Genomic DNA, 18,827 nt, shown 5'->3' with positions numbered 1-18,827 from the left:
AAAATAATTTTGTCAAAAAAGGATATTATTATAATCATTCAAGTTTTTCATATATGTCACATGCTATTTGTAATTTTTGTAATAGAAATGGTCATAATTATCATACTTGTCCTATTAGAAGAAATCATACAATGACTATTAGGGCCATATGGGTACCTAAAAATCTTGTTTCTTCTAATACTAATAAATAAAGGACCCAAAGAACTTGGGTACCAAGAAAAATCATTTTAATTGTTTTTATAGGTATGCATGAAGTCATCCACAAGCAAAAATAAGTGGTTTTTAGATAGTGGATGTTCAAGACACATGACGGGAGACAAGACTAAGTTCTTTGATCTTAGATCTAAAGAAGAAGGACACGTGACATTTGGAGACAACTCGAAAGGGAAGATCGTGGGAATAGGTAAAATTGGTAATGAATCTTCTCTCATAATTGAAGATGTTCTACTTGTTGAAGGTTTAAAACATAATCTTTTGAGCATAAGTCAATTATGTGATAAAGGATTTACAGTTACTTTTAAAATGGATAAATGCATTATTTTGAATGATCATGATTGTAATATTTGTTTTATTGCTTTTAGAAACAATAATGTTTATACAATTGATTTTGAAGAAATTACCTCACAAGATGCTATTTGCTTGTCAGCTCAAAATGAAACTAGTTGGTTATGGCATAGAAGATTAGGTCATGCCAACATGGAACTTATTTCCAAACTTTCAAAAAATGATCTTGTGAGAGGTTTACCAAAAACATATTTTCTTAAAGACAAAATTTGTGATGCATGTCAATTTGGTAAACAAACAAAAACTTCTTTTAAAACTAAGAAACATATTTCCACTACTAGACCATTGCAACTGATACACATGGATCTTTTTGGACCAAATAGAGTTGCAAGTCTAGGAGGAAAATATTATGCATTTGTTATTGTTGATGATTTCTCTAGATATACTTGGGTCATCTTTCTTGCTCATAAAGATGAGGCACATAATGCCTTTACCAAGTTATGCAAGAGAATTCAAAATGAAAAGGGTTATACTATTTCAAGTATCCGAAGTGATAGGGGAAAAGAATTTGTTAATAAAAATATTGAAACATTTTGTGATGAAAATGGTTTTATTCATAATTTTTCTGCTCCTCGAACTCCTCAACAAAATGGGGTAGTAGAGAGGAAAAATAGATCTCTTCAAGAGATGGCAAGAACAATGCTCAATGAGAACAACTTGCCTAGTTATTTTTGGGCCAAAGCGGTAAGTACTGCATGTTATGTTATAAATAGAGTTATGTTAAGGTCTAAATTAGATAAAACCCCCTATGAGCTTTGGAATGAGAAAAAGCCCAACATTGGTTACTTTCATGTATTTGGATGCAAATGTTTTATTTTGAATGACAGAGATAATTTAGGCAAGTTTGATGCAAAATCTGATGAAGGTATTTTTCTCGGGTATTCTACTAATAGTAAAGCTTATAGAGTATTCAACAAAAAGACTTTAACTGTACAAGAATCTATGCATGTAGTATTTGATGAATCTAATTCTCCACTCTCCAAGAAATCTATTGATGAAGAAACAGAAGGTATAAATAACACAGAAAGTCTCAATCTCAACAAAGAGAAAGCAATAGAGGAAGTTCAACATGGAGCCATCAGGAAAGATCATCAAAATTTAATACAAGATGCAACCAAACAGTGGAAATTTGTGAAAGATCATCCAGTGGAACAAATTTTGGGAGAACCTTCACAAGGTGTAAGTACTCGATCATCTCTTAGAAATATTTGTAATCATACTGCTTTTCTATCTCAAATTGAACCCAAAAATATTGATGACGCACTTCTTGATGAATCTTGGATTCTAGCTATGCAAGAAGAGTTGAATCAATTTGAAAGAAATGATGTTTGGACACTTGTTCCTAGACCCAAAAATTATACTATTATTGGAACAAAATGGGTTTTTAGAAACAAGAAAGATGAGTCTGGAGTCATTACTAGAAATAAGGCTCGACTTGTAGCCCAAGGTTTTAATCAAGACGAAGGAATCGATTATGATGAGACATATGCACCTGTCGCAAGATTAGAAGCTATTCGAATGCTACTTGCATATGCTTGTTATAAAAATTTCAAACTTTTTCAAATGGATGTTAAAAGTGCTTTCTTAAATGGTTTTATAAATGAAGAGGTATATGTTGAGCAACCTCCAGGTTTTGAAAATCATATTTCCCCAAATCATGTTTTCAAACTCACAAAAGCACTATATGGACTTAAACAAGCTCCTAGAGCTTGGTACGAGAGACTCAGTGGTTTCTTGATTGAAAAAGGTTTTTCAAGAGGAAAAATCGACACAACTCTTTTCATTAAATATGAAAATGATGATATTCTTTTGATTCAGATTTATGTTGATGATATAATATTCGGTGCTACTAATGAAAATATGTGTCAAGTTTTTGCTAAGACTATGCAGGAAGAATTTGAGATGAGCATGATGGGTGAACTTACATTCTTTCTCGGATTGCAAATTAAGCAAGCAAAAAGTGGGACATTCATCAATCAATCAAAATATATTAAGGAATTACTGAAGAAGTTTGGGATGGAAAATGCTAAGGAAATTGGAACACCAATGAGCCCATCAACTAAACTTGATAAAGATGAATCCGGTAAGCCAGTTGACTCGAAGATATATCGAGGTATGATTGGTAGCTTATTATATTTAACAGCCAGTAGACCAGATATTATGTTTAGTGTGTGCTTATGTGCACGTTTTCAATCATCTCCAAAAGAATCACATTTAATTGCAGTTAAGCGCATTCTTAGATATCTTAGTGGTACAATTAACCTAGGGTTATGGTACCCTAAGCACACATCTTTCGATCTAATCAGCTACACAGATGCAGATTATGCTGGCTGTAAAATAGATCGAAAAAGCACTAGTGGAGCATGCCATTTCTTAGGTCATGCATTAGTTTCCTGGTTTAGTAAAAAAACAAAATTCTGTTGCACTATCTACTGCTGAGGCAGAATATGTTGCTGCGGGTAGTTGTTGTGCTCAAGTTCTCTACATGAAGCAACAACTTGAAGATTTTAAACTCATGTATAATCACATTCCAATCAAATGTGATAATACAAGTGCTATAAATCTTTCAAAGAACCCAATACAACATTCTAGAACTAAGCATATTGAAATAAGGTATCATTTTCTTCGAGATCATGTGCAAAAAGGTGATATAATGTTAGAGTTCACAAACACACACGATCAGTTAGCAGATATTTTCACAAAACCTTTACCAGAAGATAGATTATGTATGATCAGAAGAGAAATAGGTATGATGCATGTTATGAATATCTCTTAAAAGATAGACCAGAGTCAATAAAAATAGAGATAGATTTTTTTTAATACTTTTACATAAATTTGAGATTCTTAGCCTCATGTTTGAGACGCTCATTCTCTTCATACAATATCATGTCATTCTTATTCATGGGAACCGGCAAGCGGAATGAAGAATCTAATAAAGATTTCAACTGTTTATTCTTCTGCCGAATGATTCCTTCCCTTGTGTGAGACTCTTGAACAATTTGTTGAAGTACAACAATTTGTTCTTTGAGCTTTTCAACTTCGTGATTTTTGGCTTGTAGCCGCTGAGAAAAAGCCACAATAGAGGAAGAGTAGCGAGTCCCAAGACTCACCAAGTCATAAATAGCATCAGAATCTGACTTATTAGTCAGATTATTATTTTCTTGCTGCAACATGGCACCAATGGTAGCTGCAGAAAGAACAGGAGGTTGAGATGCAGAATGCCTCATGGATGGATCTAGAGAAATGTTAGAAGAATGAGCCATTGAGAAAAGAATAGAAGGCTTAAAACGAGAATGCTGAAGGAATGCAGATGAGTTATAGAGATGAGATGAAAACTTGATGCGGATTAGATGAACTTCAGGACTGATTTTATAGAGATAGCATAAAGAATAAGACAAACTATTTTCTCTTCAAATCTTATTTAGTCAAAAGAAATACAAGATATGCTGGACACACATTGTCAAAAGTTTTCTTACTAAGCCAGCGAGATTAACAGTAGATTGTCCCTATTTTTCTAGTAAACGATGAACCTCTGCTGTTATCTGCCGATGTTGACCTTGTATCTGAACCCTTTCTCGTTCCAGCTCTTCTATTCGTGGTTGCAGATCATGAGCATACCAATCTGCAAATTTTTTCAACTCTTGGTTTTCTTGCTTTAGCCTTTTATTCTCACTATCCTTATTAGCAAGCTTCTGTCGTAACTCAGATATTTGCATGTTAAGATGATCAATCTCACTCACCCTCGCCATTAACCTTCGAGACATGATCGTAACAGAGGCAGCATATTGATTACTGAGCATTCTTGATTCTGCAATAATCTCAGAATCAGCCTTACTAGAAAAACGGTTCACTGCTCCTATCATGGTATTGACGGCCTCAGGAGAGAAGATTGATGGTTGATGCGTCAAGGGTTCCTGATTCAAGTCTGGAACATTAGTGGAAGAGAATTGCTCAGCCATTCTATCGTTGTGGAAAAACAGAACTCAGGTCAAGAAGTGATTATTTTTTTGGCATCCGATAGATGAAAATGATCATTTTTTTATAGAAACTCGGAGCCTTCAATCCCGTTTGTCAACAACATCAGGCGATTGTTTAAATCTTCAGCCGTATTAAATTCATAGAGTTAGGCCTCGAGGCTTTGCAGCACTTGTCGGGTCACGGACGGCTCCATTTTTTCAACTATCTACAGTGACTATTAAACGCATCGTTTTCTTTAGTCCATTTATTTGCTGTCAATCCTTTTTAATGATGCCAAAAGGGGGAGAAGTTTTATACTAGAACATTAACATTGTTTAAATTGCTAAACTTGTTATATATGCTTGGAATTATATTTATACTTTTGCTTGAAAAACTAACGCATATTTTCAGGAGGAGCTTAAGTATTAATACAGGTTTCAAGTTCTATCAAATATTTGTCATCATCAAAAAGGGGGAGATTGTTGAACTCAAGGTTTCAAGTTTCATGTGATTATAAATCTACACATGGATTTTGATGATAACAAATGAATTCAAAGAATAAAGAAGTCTCAAGCTCAAGTTGTCTACACAATGGAGTCAAGCACATCAAGGAAACAAGCATGAGCAAGAAGGGAACAAGTTCACATTAAAATTATAGAGTAATGTTGTAAATCTCTTCAAAATTCGAAATTAGGATTAATGCTCAAAATTAATATTTTATCATAAAGCATTAAAATACATTTTCCACATGTGCATGAATATTTTTGAAAATTAAATTTGAAAATTTTGAAAGATGATTGATTGTCATCTTTTGCATGTGCATGCCTTGATTAAAGGGTTGAACTTTGAAAATATTAAAGATGATAGATTGTCATCTTTCACATGTGCATGTTTTATTTGAATATTTTCAAAAGTGATTGATGCTTTTTTAGACTTATACAAAAAGTAAAAGATTAGGTTTGAATTTTTTGAAAATGAAAGTGTGCTCATTTTGTCATATGCCAAAAGTAAAAGATTAGGTTTGATTTTTTTGAAAAAGTGAATGATGTTGTCTTTGACAATTGAGAAAGAAGAACCTTTTATTTGAATTCTTTGAAAAAGTGAATGATGTTGTCTTTGACAATTGAAAAAGAAGAACCTTTTATTTGAATTTTTTGAAAAAGTGAATGATGTTGTCTTTGACATGTGAATCTTTTTTAAATTTGAATATGAAGTCTCATATGCCTATAAATAGATCATTTGAGAGCTTCACATTTACAACACCAAGAGCATACAACATTCATTCAAAGCTTTCATTCTCTCTTCTATAAACATTGAGCCTTAATCCTTGTTCATTTTGAGAGATATAGCTTGCGCTGTATTGTTTTTATTTCACTCGTTGAGGAGTGTTTTCTGATAACCTACCCACTATCAGCTTTTGTATCAGAAAAAGGGTGTGTATAACCCTTGTGTGTGTAGAAAGTATTCTACACAGGGAATAGTTGAATCACCACGTGTAAGGTGATTGCAAGTGTAGAGGGTGTTCTACACGGATCCTTTGTAGCGGTGTTGTTCAAAGGTGTAATAGGTTTCTATCTCCACCTGAAGGAGGTTGAATAGTGAATTTGGGAATCCTCAAGGGGTAGCTTGAGGCGAGGACGTAGGCAGTGGGGCCGAACCTCGTTAACATACTGAGTTTGCTTCTCTCTTACCCTTACTCCTTATATTTATTGTTATTTCATATTTTGTTTATATTTTATATTATATATTTGATTTATAATTGTTAATTTTTTTTAATACAACTCAATTCACCCCCCCTCTTGTGTTAGTCATCTGGGCAACACTTCCCATAATCATTTTGGGAGCATGAGGTATTACTTATAATAAGTTTTTACATGTGTACTGTTACAAATATGAAATTCAAAAGGAAATGCTATCTAAGTTTATCCTTATCTTTTATATTTGAAATTTGAGTTGGAGAGGATTGGCTTGTGTTGTTGGACTTGGCATCAGATATGCTTTTGACTTAATCTTCCTTCCAGCTGGAGCTTGATGCAGATTAATCGGGCTCTGTTTCAATATACACTAATATTGGAACCACAAATAGCTTCGTGTAGTGCAGAGGAAAGTGCGTACGAATTGGTAAAATGGGTTGCATCCACTCAAATGATCGAAAGCATTCCCATCTTGATCTTTAACATTTCCTCACTCTCCCCCTTATTCTTTCAAGAAGAGAGGTCCATTTTTCTTTGTATAATACACTAGGATTGGTTCTTTGTATGAGGGGAAAAAAACAGTAGGATGTGTTAACCGGAAAAGAGGAAGAGAAAAGAAGGATTGATCAATGATCAGCTTTTTCAAAGTCGTTGAAGTGAAGTGTCTATCACGAAATATTGGAATAACGACGAGGAACACAACGGAATAGATAGGCAAAGTTACAAAACATCACCACCTTGGTGTGTACATACATATATATACAAACTATATACAAAGCATTAAAATAACAATCGCAACGTGTATGGACTTGGAACTTTCAAATGAGAAAGGTAATGATGCAAGTGAAAATGTTTAGCTGTTTTCTGCAATCAAGATCAAGAAAGGGATTGCGTGCAGCCAATTCTAAAAGCTTTTGACCTCAAGTTTGTTTTTGTAGAGAACTTGATATTCTTCCAAACTCGATTCCCCCTTACCTCTTTTGTTCATGCACGCAAGCTTCAACTCATATTAGTAAGTAACATCATCTACTCTGTCGACACTGCAATTTTGCCAATCTATAATTTTTATTTTTTGAAAAAAAAAAAAAAACTAGTGGAGTCCCCAAATCTTAAAACTACAAAAAAATATGGTTAAATTCCAAAACATAAAAGAGAAAAAAAAATATCTAAGTCCCCCAATTGAAATAAATACCAAACAACAAATACATGTGGTTCAAATCCGTTGAAATCTGGTAGTGATAACTCCATATACCAGTGTATATATATATATATATATAATATTTAAAAGTGTTAAAAAAATACATTTAAAAGAAAAATACTTAAAATTATATTAGCGAAATTCCCACCAGGAGCTCTCCACTGTGGGAGTAGCACCCCTTAAAATTATATTAACGGAATTTCCACCAAGAACTCTCAACGGTGGGAGTAGCACCACCCAAATATATATATATATATATATGTATATCCGCTGATATTGATTGATGACTTATATATTGGAATACCCTAGAGAACCCTAGGCAAAGTAACACAGTTGTTTCATGTAAATGCATGTCTGGTATCCAATTACAAAGAGACATCCTAGATTTTGAAGCTAATCTCACGTATTTTAACTGTCTATTTTAATAGATTCCAAGGTTGATATAACCCGTACATCAACGTGCATGATCAGCGCGAATGACGGCATAAAACAAAGAATAAAAAGTAAGAAATGTCACTATCAATCCATGCTGTAATTGCATTAATTTGCACCTGCAAATATTTTTTTAAGCTCCATAAAGATAAAGTCCACCAAATACTGATCACAACCCTACAAATTACAATGCTTTTGCTAATATTTATATTCCTTAGTTTTCAAAAGTCGTGGGGACTATAATGTTACTCATGACAGCCTGCTTAGATCATGATCAACCACAGAGAGAGAGAACAGCGCTTTTTCTTTTTTTTTTTTCTTTCCCCTACCTCTTCTCCTGTTGGAAGAACTGAACTCATGCAATTATATATCCAAGGGACTGTAAATCTTCAGTAGGGACTGTAAATCTTTCTAGTCAGTGTAAATCCCCAATAAGCAATCAACCACATAATGTTTTCTTCCTCTTGCTAGCATCAGCCTCGTACTTTTTGTTTTCCAAGTAAAAGTATATATCGCATTACTCTTTATCTTATTTTTATTTTATTAAATAAAATATAACATATTTATCATTATTATATAATAAAGAAGTATATAATAAATTATTATTTAATAATAATAAATATATCACATCTTATTTAATAAAATAAAAATGAGATGATATTATAGTGTATAGAATTTATCTTCTAATAAATTGGTTAGATTGATGTTCCTTTTAAAACAAACAGTTAAAAAAAGACGGTTTATATTTAAATAAAGCGCGAGTTATCAATTTTTATTTTTTAATTAACATTGCATTTAAATTAAATTAATCAAGAACGTAAGACCAATTAAGCAATGCAAATTATATATATATATATAATAAAAGAAATGATATTTAGAGTATATAAATATTATACAATCACTCTAATTTTTCTACAATATCATAATCAACATTATTGTTATTATTAATATAATCTACGATCGATGTTATTTGTATCGTTTGTGACAAAGGAAACTGACAAGAATGAACCTAATTTAGCGGCAAGAAGATGAGACAAAAGATTACGCTCACATTTCCACTCGACAGCAAAATGTACCCAAACAATGTGATGGTATCCAGCTGCCGAGGGGGCACTGTCGAATGGGCCTACAGAAAAAGTGAAATGAACAGTAGACAAGCTCGAGAAGAGGCCGAGGACAATATTTGCTTGAAGGGGGCATTCTTATAATTAATTTGTATAAATTTTAAATAAATAAATCTAATATAAGTTAAGCACAAATTTTTATAAAAAAAATAGATTTTATTTTATAAAAATATAAAAAAATTATTCTTTTTAACGGGACCAACTTTTTTATAGAAGATTTTCGTGAATCTTATCTATTATGGACTTATACCTAGCAGACAAATATAAAATATTAAAAGACTGTAATATGAGTTAGTAAAAACCTAGTCTTTTTAAAATTAATAAACAGTAAACTTTATAAAGTCAAATACAATGAAAAGAAAATATATCAACTATAAAAAGAATCTATATAAAAAGTAGAAAAGAAAACTAAGGTGGTTAGACGACAAGAATGGATGGTTAGGACTGAGTAAAATTTAAAAATCTGATTCCGTCTTCGACTCTACACCGGCTCTGCGCCAACTTTGATAAGTCAGAGTCTTTTTCACCAAAAAAGTTGGACTGGGAGGTAGCTATGCACCGACTCTGATTCCGATTGTCCGACTTTGATTTCAATTCTGATATTGTACATATTTTATAAAAATATATATATTATATATTAATCATATATATTATAATTATAATTTATATAGTTAGTTAAATTCAATAATATACTGATATGAACAAATTATTAAAAATGACTTATACTATAATATGAATAGACTAAATTAACTAATAATAGTTTAATATATGTAAACACCATACTATTAACAATTACTACCATGTAACACTATTGTATAATAACATGTAATACTAATTATATAATAACTAATGTATAATAACATTTAATACTAATGTATTATGTATAAATACAAATATATAAATTTATAATAACATGTAATATTAATGTATAAACATTAATATATAATAACATATACTACTAATATATAATAACATTAATTTGTACAATGATTTTTTTTTCAAATTTGGTTATGTTTTAATAAAATTGAAATTTGAAAAAATGTTTTCCTAAAAGAACTGAAATTTGGAAGTCCAAACCCAATTAATAAGAGCCCAAAATTATTAAATTGAAATTTCAAATGGGTTAACAAAAAAAAACTTAATAAAAAAGTCCAAATTTGGCTTTGTTCCGACAAGTCGGAATCAGAGTTGGATTGGAGACTATACGAGTCGGAGTTGAATGTCGGATTTGACCTCCAACGTCAGAATTAGAGTCGAAGGTAGACTATACTCCGACTCCAACATTATTGGTGCTCAGCCCTAGAGATGATCTAGATCATCCCCTTTCTGCCCCCTCTACCAAGGTTGGTCGAGCAATATTTGCCCTTGAATTTCTTTTTTAACTTTCAATTTTTTAAAATATGTTTATTATTTTTTAATTTTAAGAATATAATGTGGGTTCTTTTGCCTACTTTTTGTTGCTACATTTTAGGTTTATTTAGTTTAATATGTTTCTATGTTTAATGATGTTATATAATTCGTGATATTTTTGAACTTTTAGGTGACAAAACTTAAACGTGGTAGTTTTCTATTTTCCCTTTTTTGTTTTTTTTTAAGAATAACTTTTTGGAGCTTCGGTATCTTACGAATTTTGCTCATAAGAATAGTAAATAACATGTATTTTCACCAATCAAAATAATGGAAATTCTGAAACTGATATCAATTCCTTTAAAAAATAAAAGAAAAACTGATATCAGTTAATGAAAAATCCAACTAATGGTAAAAAAAAAAATTAATAATAATAAATAACTAAGGCACGGTTTGGATGGCCAACACATATGAGATGTTTCATCTATACCATACACTAATTTTTTCTATCTAAACACACTATATTTCATATCTAAATTTTAAAAACATCTCCTTAAATAAACAGTAATGAACAATACATAAACAGTGTATGAACAGTACAATCTAACATGAACAGTGTGTGAACAGTATATAAACAGTACGTGAACAGTATATAATTCAACTACCCTTATTAAATAATGGGATCCACACCTTTTTCAAATCTCAAAAATTAAAAACTATATCATCTCATCTCACTATCTAAACAGATATTTTTTTACAAACTATTTTATTTTATCTTAACTCAAAAGTTTTATTACTATTTAAAATATCTTATCTCATCTAATTTGAATTATATATCCAAACGGAGCCTAAAATGCCATTCATGGGGGTAATAGGTGTCCCAAGGACCAAGGTGATGGTGGGGTCATTGGGAGGGCTGAGGGGTCCCTTGACGGTGAAGAAGTATTGCTCTCCCTTAAATGCCACCTTATGAGGGAAATGAACAGACTACAAGATGAATTGTTGCTATCAGAGGAGGGAAAAATCCTTGGGCCTTTAGCTATATGGAAAAATTTAATTACAAGCACAATTGGATGTTAATATGTGCATCAATCTAATGTGATTGGTCAAAAAATAAATTTTATTGAAAACAATATTAATTTAAATTTTAAATATAAAATAATCAATATTGGTACGCAGATTAGTACACGATTTTGTTTATACATAACAAAACTCTTAGCATATGTAGGGTGGTTACTCTTATTCAAACACAAACTCGTATCTTTTGAAACTTCAACAAATTGATGAATTTCACATCACTTAAAGCAAAAAATGAAATCTTTGTTTTTCGTAATTTATAATCAAGATACTAATTTATTTGAGTATTGCTATATCTTCAACATAATTATATAAAATAATTTCACAAACTGATGTGACTTCATCTGATCTATTTGATCTATTTTATGATTAAAGTAATTTTACAATTTGATGAACCATATTAGTTTGTAAAATTATTTTTATGTAATTTTTTTTTATAACTAGAGTATTTTTCAATTTATTTTTCCTACCCCTTCTCCTCCCTCCCTCTCTCTCTTCCCAGCTCCCCCTCTCGGTGAGTGGCTCTCAGCCTCACTGCAATCCAAGACGTCGTCTCTACCTTGCCACAACACACACACACTCTTTCCCTCTAATTATTTCTTGCAAATGATTGTAGAATTGTTATGTTCTTGTAGATTTGTTGTACTTTTATTGTGTATCAGTGTAATTTATACTTTTGTGAATTTTGTGCATGGTGGCCCATGGATGGGTGGTGGATAGAGTAGAAGTCAGCCCCCGCCCCGGCACAGGTACATGGTGCCCCGTCCTTATTGTGCAGGGAAGGGTTCTGGGAGAAAAACCCCACCCTATGCCCACGTGGGGGTGGGAGAGGGCTACCCAACCTTATAGGGTGCGAGTAGAACTCCTAATGTCAACTTGAATTATTTTTATAGTTAAAGTATTTATCTTTTAAATTTGGACAAAACTATCATTTTATAACATTTACCATCTTTATAACAATCTTTTCATTTAGGTATCGTTTGGATAATGAGTTGAAATGAAAGTTGAAAGTTAAATAAAATATTGTTAAAATATTTTTTTAATATTATTATTATTTTGAGATTTAAAAAAATTGAATTATTTATTATATTTTATGTGAAAAATTAAAAAAATTATAATGATAAAATAAAATAAGATAAAACACTTCTTATATTTAAACGGACCTAATCTTTAATAATTTATGAAAAGCATGGACATAGAATCACTTGCCACATCAAGACCAATACCAATGGTGCTTTTACTCTTATCTTTTTAGTATTAATATCTTCTAATTTTTTATTTTCTTTCAAATTACTACATATTTGAAATTACTTTACCCATTTAGATTACAAGATAGTCTCATCTTATCACATTTTATCTTAACATTCAAATATAATAGATATAAATATTTTTTAATTTTTTAATTTTAATTTTTTTATCTATTCATTACCTAATTATTACAATTTTCTCTAAATTTACAAACAAGACACAAAAAATAATAAAAATTTTCATATTACAAGTAAAAATAATATTAAAAAATAATATTATAATAATATTTTTATTCAACCTTTTCTCTTTTATTTTTCAAAATTTCATAAAATATATTAACTCAAACTATTTCACTACTATTAATAAATTTTCTATCTCATCTCATCTCAAAATCTAAATTACGCTTTTATTTCTTTATTCTTTCGCTTTTTAGATCTCGGCTTTTCGTTTTAACAATCCTCAGTCTATCTTTTTTTATTTTTGCCTTATTTATATATTTATACTTGGCCTTCTTCTCGTTTTTTTTTTTTTTTAATTTATTTACGATGTGGCATATTAATGCAATATTTTCTTAATTTGTTAAACAATAATTATGCATCCCTCAAATTTATCCTCACACCATTTTATTCTTTAAGTGAGTGGCAGGTTAGCATTTTTCGTCATTGAATTAATGGAAATTGGATAGAGATATTGATGATGAATTGTATTGATCATCAGTCAATGTTTATATGCATAAAATCGGAAAGAGGGATACATTAGATTTACTAATTTATAATAAAAATAATTTATAATACTCATATTTAATCAACTAAAATAATTCTCTTTATTATAATAATAAGGGGATGAGAATATTTTCAAAGAGGGCTCAACTAGCTAGTATGTCGAATCTTGACAATAAATACATATATCTAATAATTTAGATTTAGATTTTAAGTTGCGTTTGGATGTTAAATTGAGTTTAATTTTTTATGAATATTAATGAGTTGAGATGATGGAGTAAGTTATGTGTGATTTATCTAAAATGAGTTTAAATATGTTTAAATGTTAAAATAAGTTTAGTATTATTTATGAAAAGTTGAAAAAAGTTATGGGTTATAAGTGTAAAGATGTATTGAGTTAAAAAAGATTATAAATCTCACGTATAAGGAGCTTTTAAATTGAGATTTAAAGGTGAGATTGGATATTGAGAAGTGTTAAGAAGAATTATGAATAGTAATAAAAAGTAAAAATTAATAATAAAATAATGAATAATAATAAAAGGTATGTAAAAAATAATAAATAATAGTAAAAGTAAATAAAAAATAATAATAAAATAATAAATAATAATAAAATGTGTATAAGTTAAGATCCAAGTTAAGATTAGACTGTCGAACAACCAAAATAGCCAACTTAGATTTTGATTCCACGTGATGCGATAAGTTCTAATACAGTGAATTGGAGGAACTCGAAGTTAATAATTTTGTTGCACGTACGATCTTTATGGGTCGACATGATATGATGTGTTGAATAAGAATAAAATAAATGAACTTTAGCATACGAAATTGATAGCTTTTTATTGGAGAAGCCGATAAAATAATTCATATTAGAAAGGTTAGATATCCATTCAATTTTCACAAGTTTTTTATTTAACAAAAAAAAAGTGGGATTCAAATTAGATTTTTCATTGGAATCTCCTTTTTTTAATGTTTGTCATTTTTTTTAAACGTATAAGCATGATTTGCACATTCGAAATTCTTATAAATTAACTTTCTTATTTTATATAAATTTACATTTTGCAAACTAACTTAAAAAAGTCATATTTTTCAAAAAGAAAACACATTTTTACAATGAATTTGAAATTTTTTAACGAATATTAGGGGTGTACATCGATAGTTTCGGTGCTAAATCGAGACTCCATCGACGTTTGCCATGAGATCTCAGCACCAATAAAAAATGCTTGGTTCTTCAGTTTGTTGTCGGCATCTTTGTGACGGAAGAGAGATGCTGTGTTCATTGTCAAATGAGAGTAGAAGGCTTAGGATTTAAGGTTGCAGAGGAAGAAGAAGACGCAGAGGAAGAAGAATGAGGGTTAATGGAATCTAATTCAAAATGTTTTTTTTTTTACTTCCAATTGGAAAAATAATTACATTTCTTTCATTTAAGTAAAACGACGCCGTTTAATATACATGTATTAAAAAAAATGATAAGCCGATTCAACGGTTTTTTAAGGGTTCAAACCGGTGTCGAAACACCGACATTGATTTTTCTTCAAATCCTCTCACCTGCAAACTGGTTCTTCATTAGTTTTAGCCGATTCTTAAATCTGATGATCGGTTTGTGTCAAAGACAGTTAGTCCAGCTGATTTTTGTATAGCTCTAACGAATATAAGAAATTTAATTTTATACATCTTAAATTTTATTTAAAATAATTAAAAAGCATAGGAATAAAAATTGTTAAAAACAGAAAAGAAAAACACCTCGAGAAAAGGACTGCCTTGCCTTGGGGGAATGATCGTGCACAATTAACCTCGGAAACCGATACGCCAAAATGAAAAGTGAAGGGAAAACGAGGACGGCACGAAGTTTTCACGGGGCAGTGCCTGTAGATTTAACGAGGACCGAGTTGTGGGCCTCATGTGTTGTCAGCACAGCAGTGCCGTTTGGACAAGTAAAAAAATATAGGAGATGGCCCTACATGTCACGTGGATTATGTCCTAGTGGCCACGTAAGAGACAAACAATTGCAGCTTGTAGAATCCCCTCTAATCCCCTCTCCACCAATCATCGACCCCCGCCCACGTGGGAATTCCGACCCCACCATACCAAGGATATCATATCAAATTGCCAGCACTTTATATTTTGTTCATCCCCTCTTTTAAAAATTTACAAATCCCTCTCTCTCCCCCCTCCTTGTATATATATTCAAGCTTATATATTTGTGTCAACATTTATCATATGCTCCTCCCTCATCCCTCTGTTTTCCACCCTTTTTGGTGTCATATCATTGCTAGCTTTCTATGCTGTTCTTTTCATCCCTCTTCTAATTCTTTTGCTAGAAGAAATTAATCTTTTTGCTTTCCATTTTGGCGATTCTCCAAATCCACTTTAGTTTTCTATATCTCCTCATATATATATTAATATGGAAGACGAATCAGCTTCGTATATCCGGATGGTGAGTTTATGTTTGATCCTTAGTGGCATAAGATCCCTGATGTTTCATGCAAAACCATGATCATGATCCATAGTTTTGGAAGATGTTGCAGGTGCACCACCTGATAGAGGAGTGTATTGTATTCAAGATGAGCATGGAAGAGTGCATGGAAGCCCTCTCCAAGCATGCAAATATCAAACCCATCATTACTTCCACAGGTCAGTCACACCTTCCAATCTCTGAAAGACGCACCAAATATGTGAAAGCCTGATACAGTTAACACCAAAATATTTGTATTTTCTGTTTTGCTAGCAGTGTGGAAGGAGTTGGAGAAGGAGAACAAGGAGTTCTTTGAGGCATACAGCAAGAGCAGAGAAGATCAGATGGTGAAGGTGAGTAAGGAAGCTTCTGAAATGGAGACAAGGGAAGGGATTCAGAGGGTGCTCTCTGTTTCTGATGCTGCTTCCAAAACTGATCATACCCCCTACTAGTCTTGCAGTATCATTAATTCCTATAAACAACGTTAGAGGACGGGCCAGGCTCAGCTTGTGTTATTTACGTAATTGGCTTGGCAACATAGGGGGTATTATAGGTAGAATAAGGTGAAAGCTGGAGAGAGAGGGAGACAAGGGAAGAGTTAAATATGCCGAAAGATACGTCGTCGTATATTCGGTGTCTTGCAAGAAAGAAAAAAACAGGTCAAAGGTGGTTGGGAAGCGTGAGGAATTTGTGTGGCCGGGGGATTCGCATGGATTCCCGACACGTTTAGTACACGGGTCGTGTTAATTTGGACGCGTGCGTGTTCGAGCAGTACTAAAATTGTAATTTCACCATGTCACGTCATTAATTTCTCTTTTATTGTTTTTTCACCAAAAGGCTTGCCGCTAAATGTGGGCTTCATGCGGCCGTTTTGCTGATGCCTTTCCTCCTCTCTTTTCTTTACAGCCATGGTAATTTCGTTTCATTTATGTGCTTTTAGACATGAAAAATGTTAGTTTATCCATGAATTTACCTTTTTATTTTAATTGTTTATATATTTTAATTTTTTATTATTAATTTTTTATTTAATAATTAAGAAAATAATATTAATATATTGATATATTTTTTTATTTTTTTAAAATATTTTTACCTATAAGACATGCTCAACAAAAATACTTGATGGCAGAGTAGTATTATTTTTAGATTATACGCTAAAAATAAGTCTTGAAAATAATTATTTTTTAACTAAAATTTACTCGATTTTTTTCTTATAATTCTAGGTATAAAATATACAAGCCAAATAAATAGCAACCTAAACATAAGCTCAAAATAACATTAGTTTTTCAACGACAAGAATAATCTATAACCTTCCAAAGAATTCAAGGTATGCCGAGCTGTCCACTATTCCATCGCGTAGAGGTGGATTTTTCGTGTTGAAAATTTTTAAATATAAGTACATACACTACACATTATCTATTTTTTTAATTTTTTTTCTTTTATCAAATATTTGGTATATAAATAATAAATAAATAAATTGAATTAGTTTAAAAATAAATAAATTCAAAAAAAATTTAAAAAATAAAAAAATAATAAGAAATATAGTATATGAGATTTATAAATAACAAAACTCTTCGATGTTAAGTCATGTGTGCCGGTATGCATGCATGGCACAAATTGAGGCCATGAAGTTGCTCTGCTTCTGTCCCATGGTACACGATTCCAAATGGAGCATCTCATCCACGTTCGGATGTTCAAACTTATAAAAAAAAAATAATAATAAATAAATAAAAAAAATCAAAAATCATATTTTTTATTTTAATTATTTATCTTTCAAAAGCATCATTATCTCACTTGTAGGGGTGTTCAACCGGGTTTTGGACCGGGTATTCGGGTATACCCGGCCCGGAACCCGGATTCAATATCCGGACCGGGTTCCGGCCCAATTATATCTGGGTTATGACCCGGTCTGAAATCTGGATTAATCTGAGTTTTTACAAACCGGAAATTCGGGTTCCGGATCAAAACCGATTTTTTTTTTATAACTGAAATCATTCTGTTCTTAATTTTTTTATGTTGAAAATTTTTTTATAAAAAATCCACAATTTATTGCAATTTTTTCAAGAACTATTGTTGAAATGCAAAAGCTTTTTGTTATATAAAAGCTTATATTTTTCATATCATTGTCTATGATGATAAAATATCAACCAATTATAATTACTACATACATATCAGCTATAAACAACTAATTAATCTAAAAAAAATCCACTATATATTACATTGTTTGAACTGATTTGCCTAGACCATCCTGAAGATTAAAAGGTCAACATCTGAATTCTAAGTGGCTTGCAACTTTGTAATTAATCCCCATTTTTGGAAGCAATGAGTGGACTTTATTCAAATGGCCCAAAGTTCAACCACATTATTCCAGCAAATGCACACGAGACAACCTAAACCTGAACCACTTCCCAGAGTACTGAGTATATATGTCCTTCCTTGCCTGCACGACTTGGATCATGTTGTCTTCCTTAAGACCTGTGTCTGTTACCAAAAACAAAATGGAAAGAAAGATTAAGAGAACCATCCAAATCTTTCCAATTGATCATTTGACTGCTAGGCAGACACAAAAGGACTACAGAGAAATTTTAAATGGGGTTGAAAGATTCACGAAAACAAGTTTTAATCTCTTTCCTAGCCATAAAGCCAAACCATGTAAACTTCCCAAGTCTCATATTGAAGCATATTATCAAAGCATGTCATTAAATTAATACACACCAAAATGAGTTAAAAAGTTCGTTGTTCACAGCTGCATTTACCATTTACATATTGCCCAACAAGCATCTGCAATTCCTTCACCTATATCTCATATTAAGACAAAACAAAACCAACCAATAGTGCAGATAACGAAACATTGACCCACTCATTGACACCCTAATTACTTTTACCGTCAACTTTTAGAGTTTAAGCAACTAAAGATTACGAAATCTCAATTGCTAGAATGAGTTTGGTGTAGTAGAGCTGCTAACCAATTTATCAGTCACGACCACCAAATCAGGTGAGAGCGGGGGAGGAAAATTGCTA

General features: G+C 31.5%; 1 protein-coding gene across 3 annotated transcripts; it reads left to right on the top strand.

The window, feature by feature from the left end:
• Positions 1-15,502: 15,502 nt before the first annotated feature.
• Positions 15,503-16,777, top strand: LOC122275191. 3 transcript variants are annotated; one of them, XM_043084168.1, is made up of 3 exons: positions 15,503-15,791; positions 15,865-15,988; positions 16,086-16,777. In XM_043084168.1, exons 1-3 carry the CDS (start codon positions 15,759-15,761, stop codon positions 16,259-16,261), a joined length of 333 nt encoding a protein of 110 aa, XP_042940102.1. In that variant the 5' UTR covers positions 15,503-15,758; the 3' UTR covers positions 16,262-16,777. The 3 variants fall into 3 exon arrangements, with proteins under 3 accessions (XP_042940102.1, XP_042940103.1, XP_042940104.1); XM_043084169.1 differs by having other exon boundaries at positions 15,504-15,791; positions 15,874-15,988; XM_043084170.1 differs by having other exon boundaries at positions 15,507-15,791; positions 15,883-15,988.
• Positions 16,778-18,827: the final 2,050 nt, after the last annotated feature.

Source organism: Carya illinoinensis, chromosome 9 (assembly GCF_018687715.1).
Source record: "Carya illinoinensis cultivar Pawnee chromosome 9, C.illinoinensisPawnee_v1, whole genome shotgun sequence".
Classification (NCBI taxonomy): domain Eukaryota; kingdom Viridiplantae; phylum Streptophyta; class Magnoliopsida; order Fagales; family Juglandaceae; genus Carya; species Carya illinoinensis.
Note: the sequence above shows the minus strand (reverse complement) of the source record. Positions and strands in the feature narration are given on the sequence as shown.

What these genes read in the sequence shown, in the direction of transcription:
- LOC122275191 (XM_043084168.1), top strand. Translation starts at nt 15,759, where the DNA reads ATGGAAGACGAATCAGCTTCGTATATCCGGATG. An exon ending in CAGCTTCGTATATCCGGATG is followed by an intron (nt 15,792 to 15,864) that starts GTGAGTTTATGT and finishes CATGATCCATAG; the next exon opens with TTTTGGAAGATGTTGCAGGT. An exon ending in ACCCATCATTACTTCCACAG is followed by an intron (nt 15,989 to 16,085) that starts GTCAGTCACACC and finishes TTTTGCTAGCAG; the next exon opens with TGTGGAAGGAGTTGGAGAAG.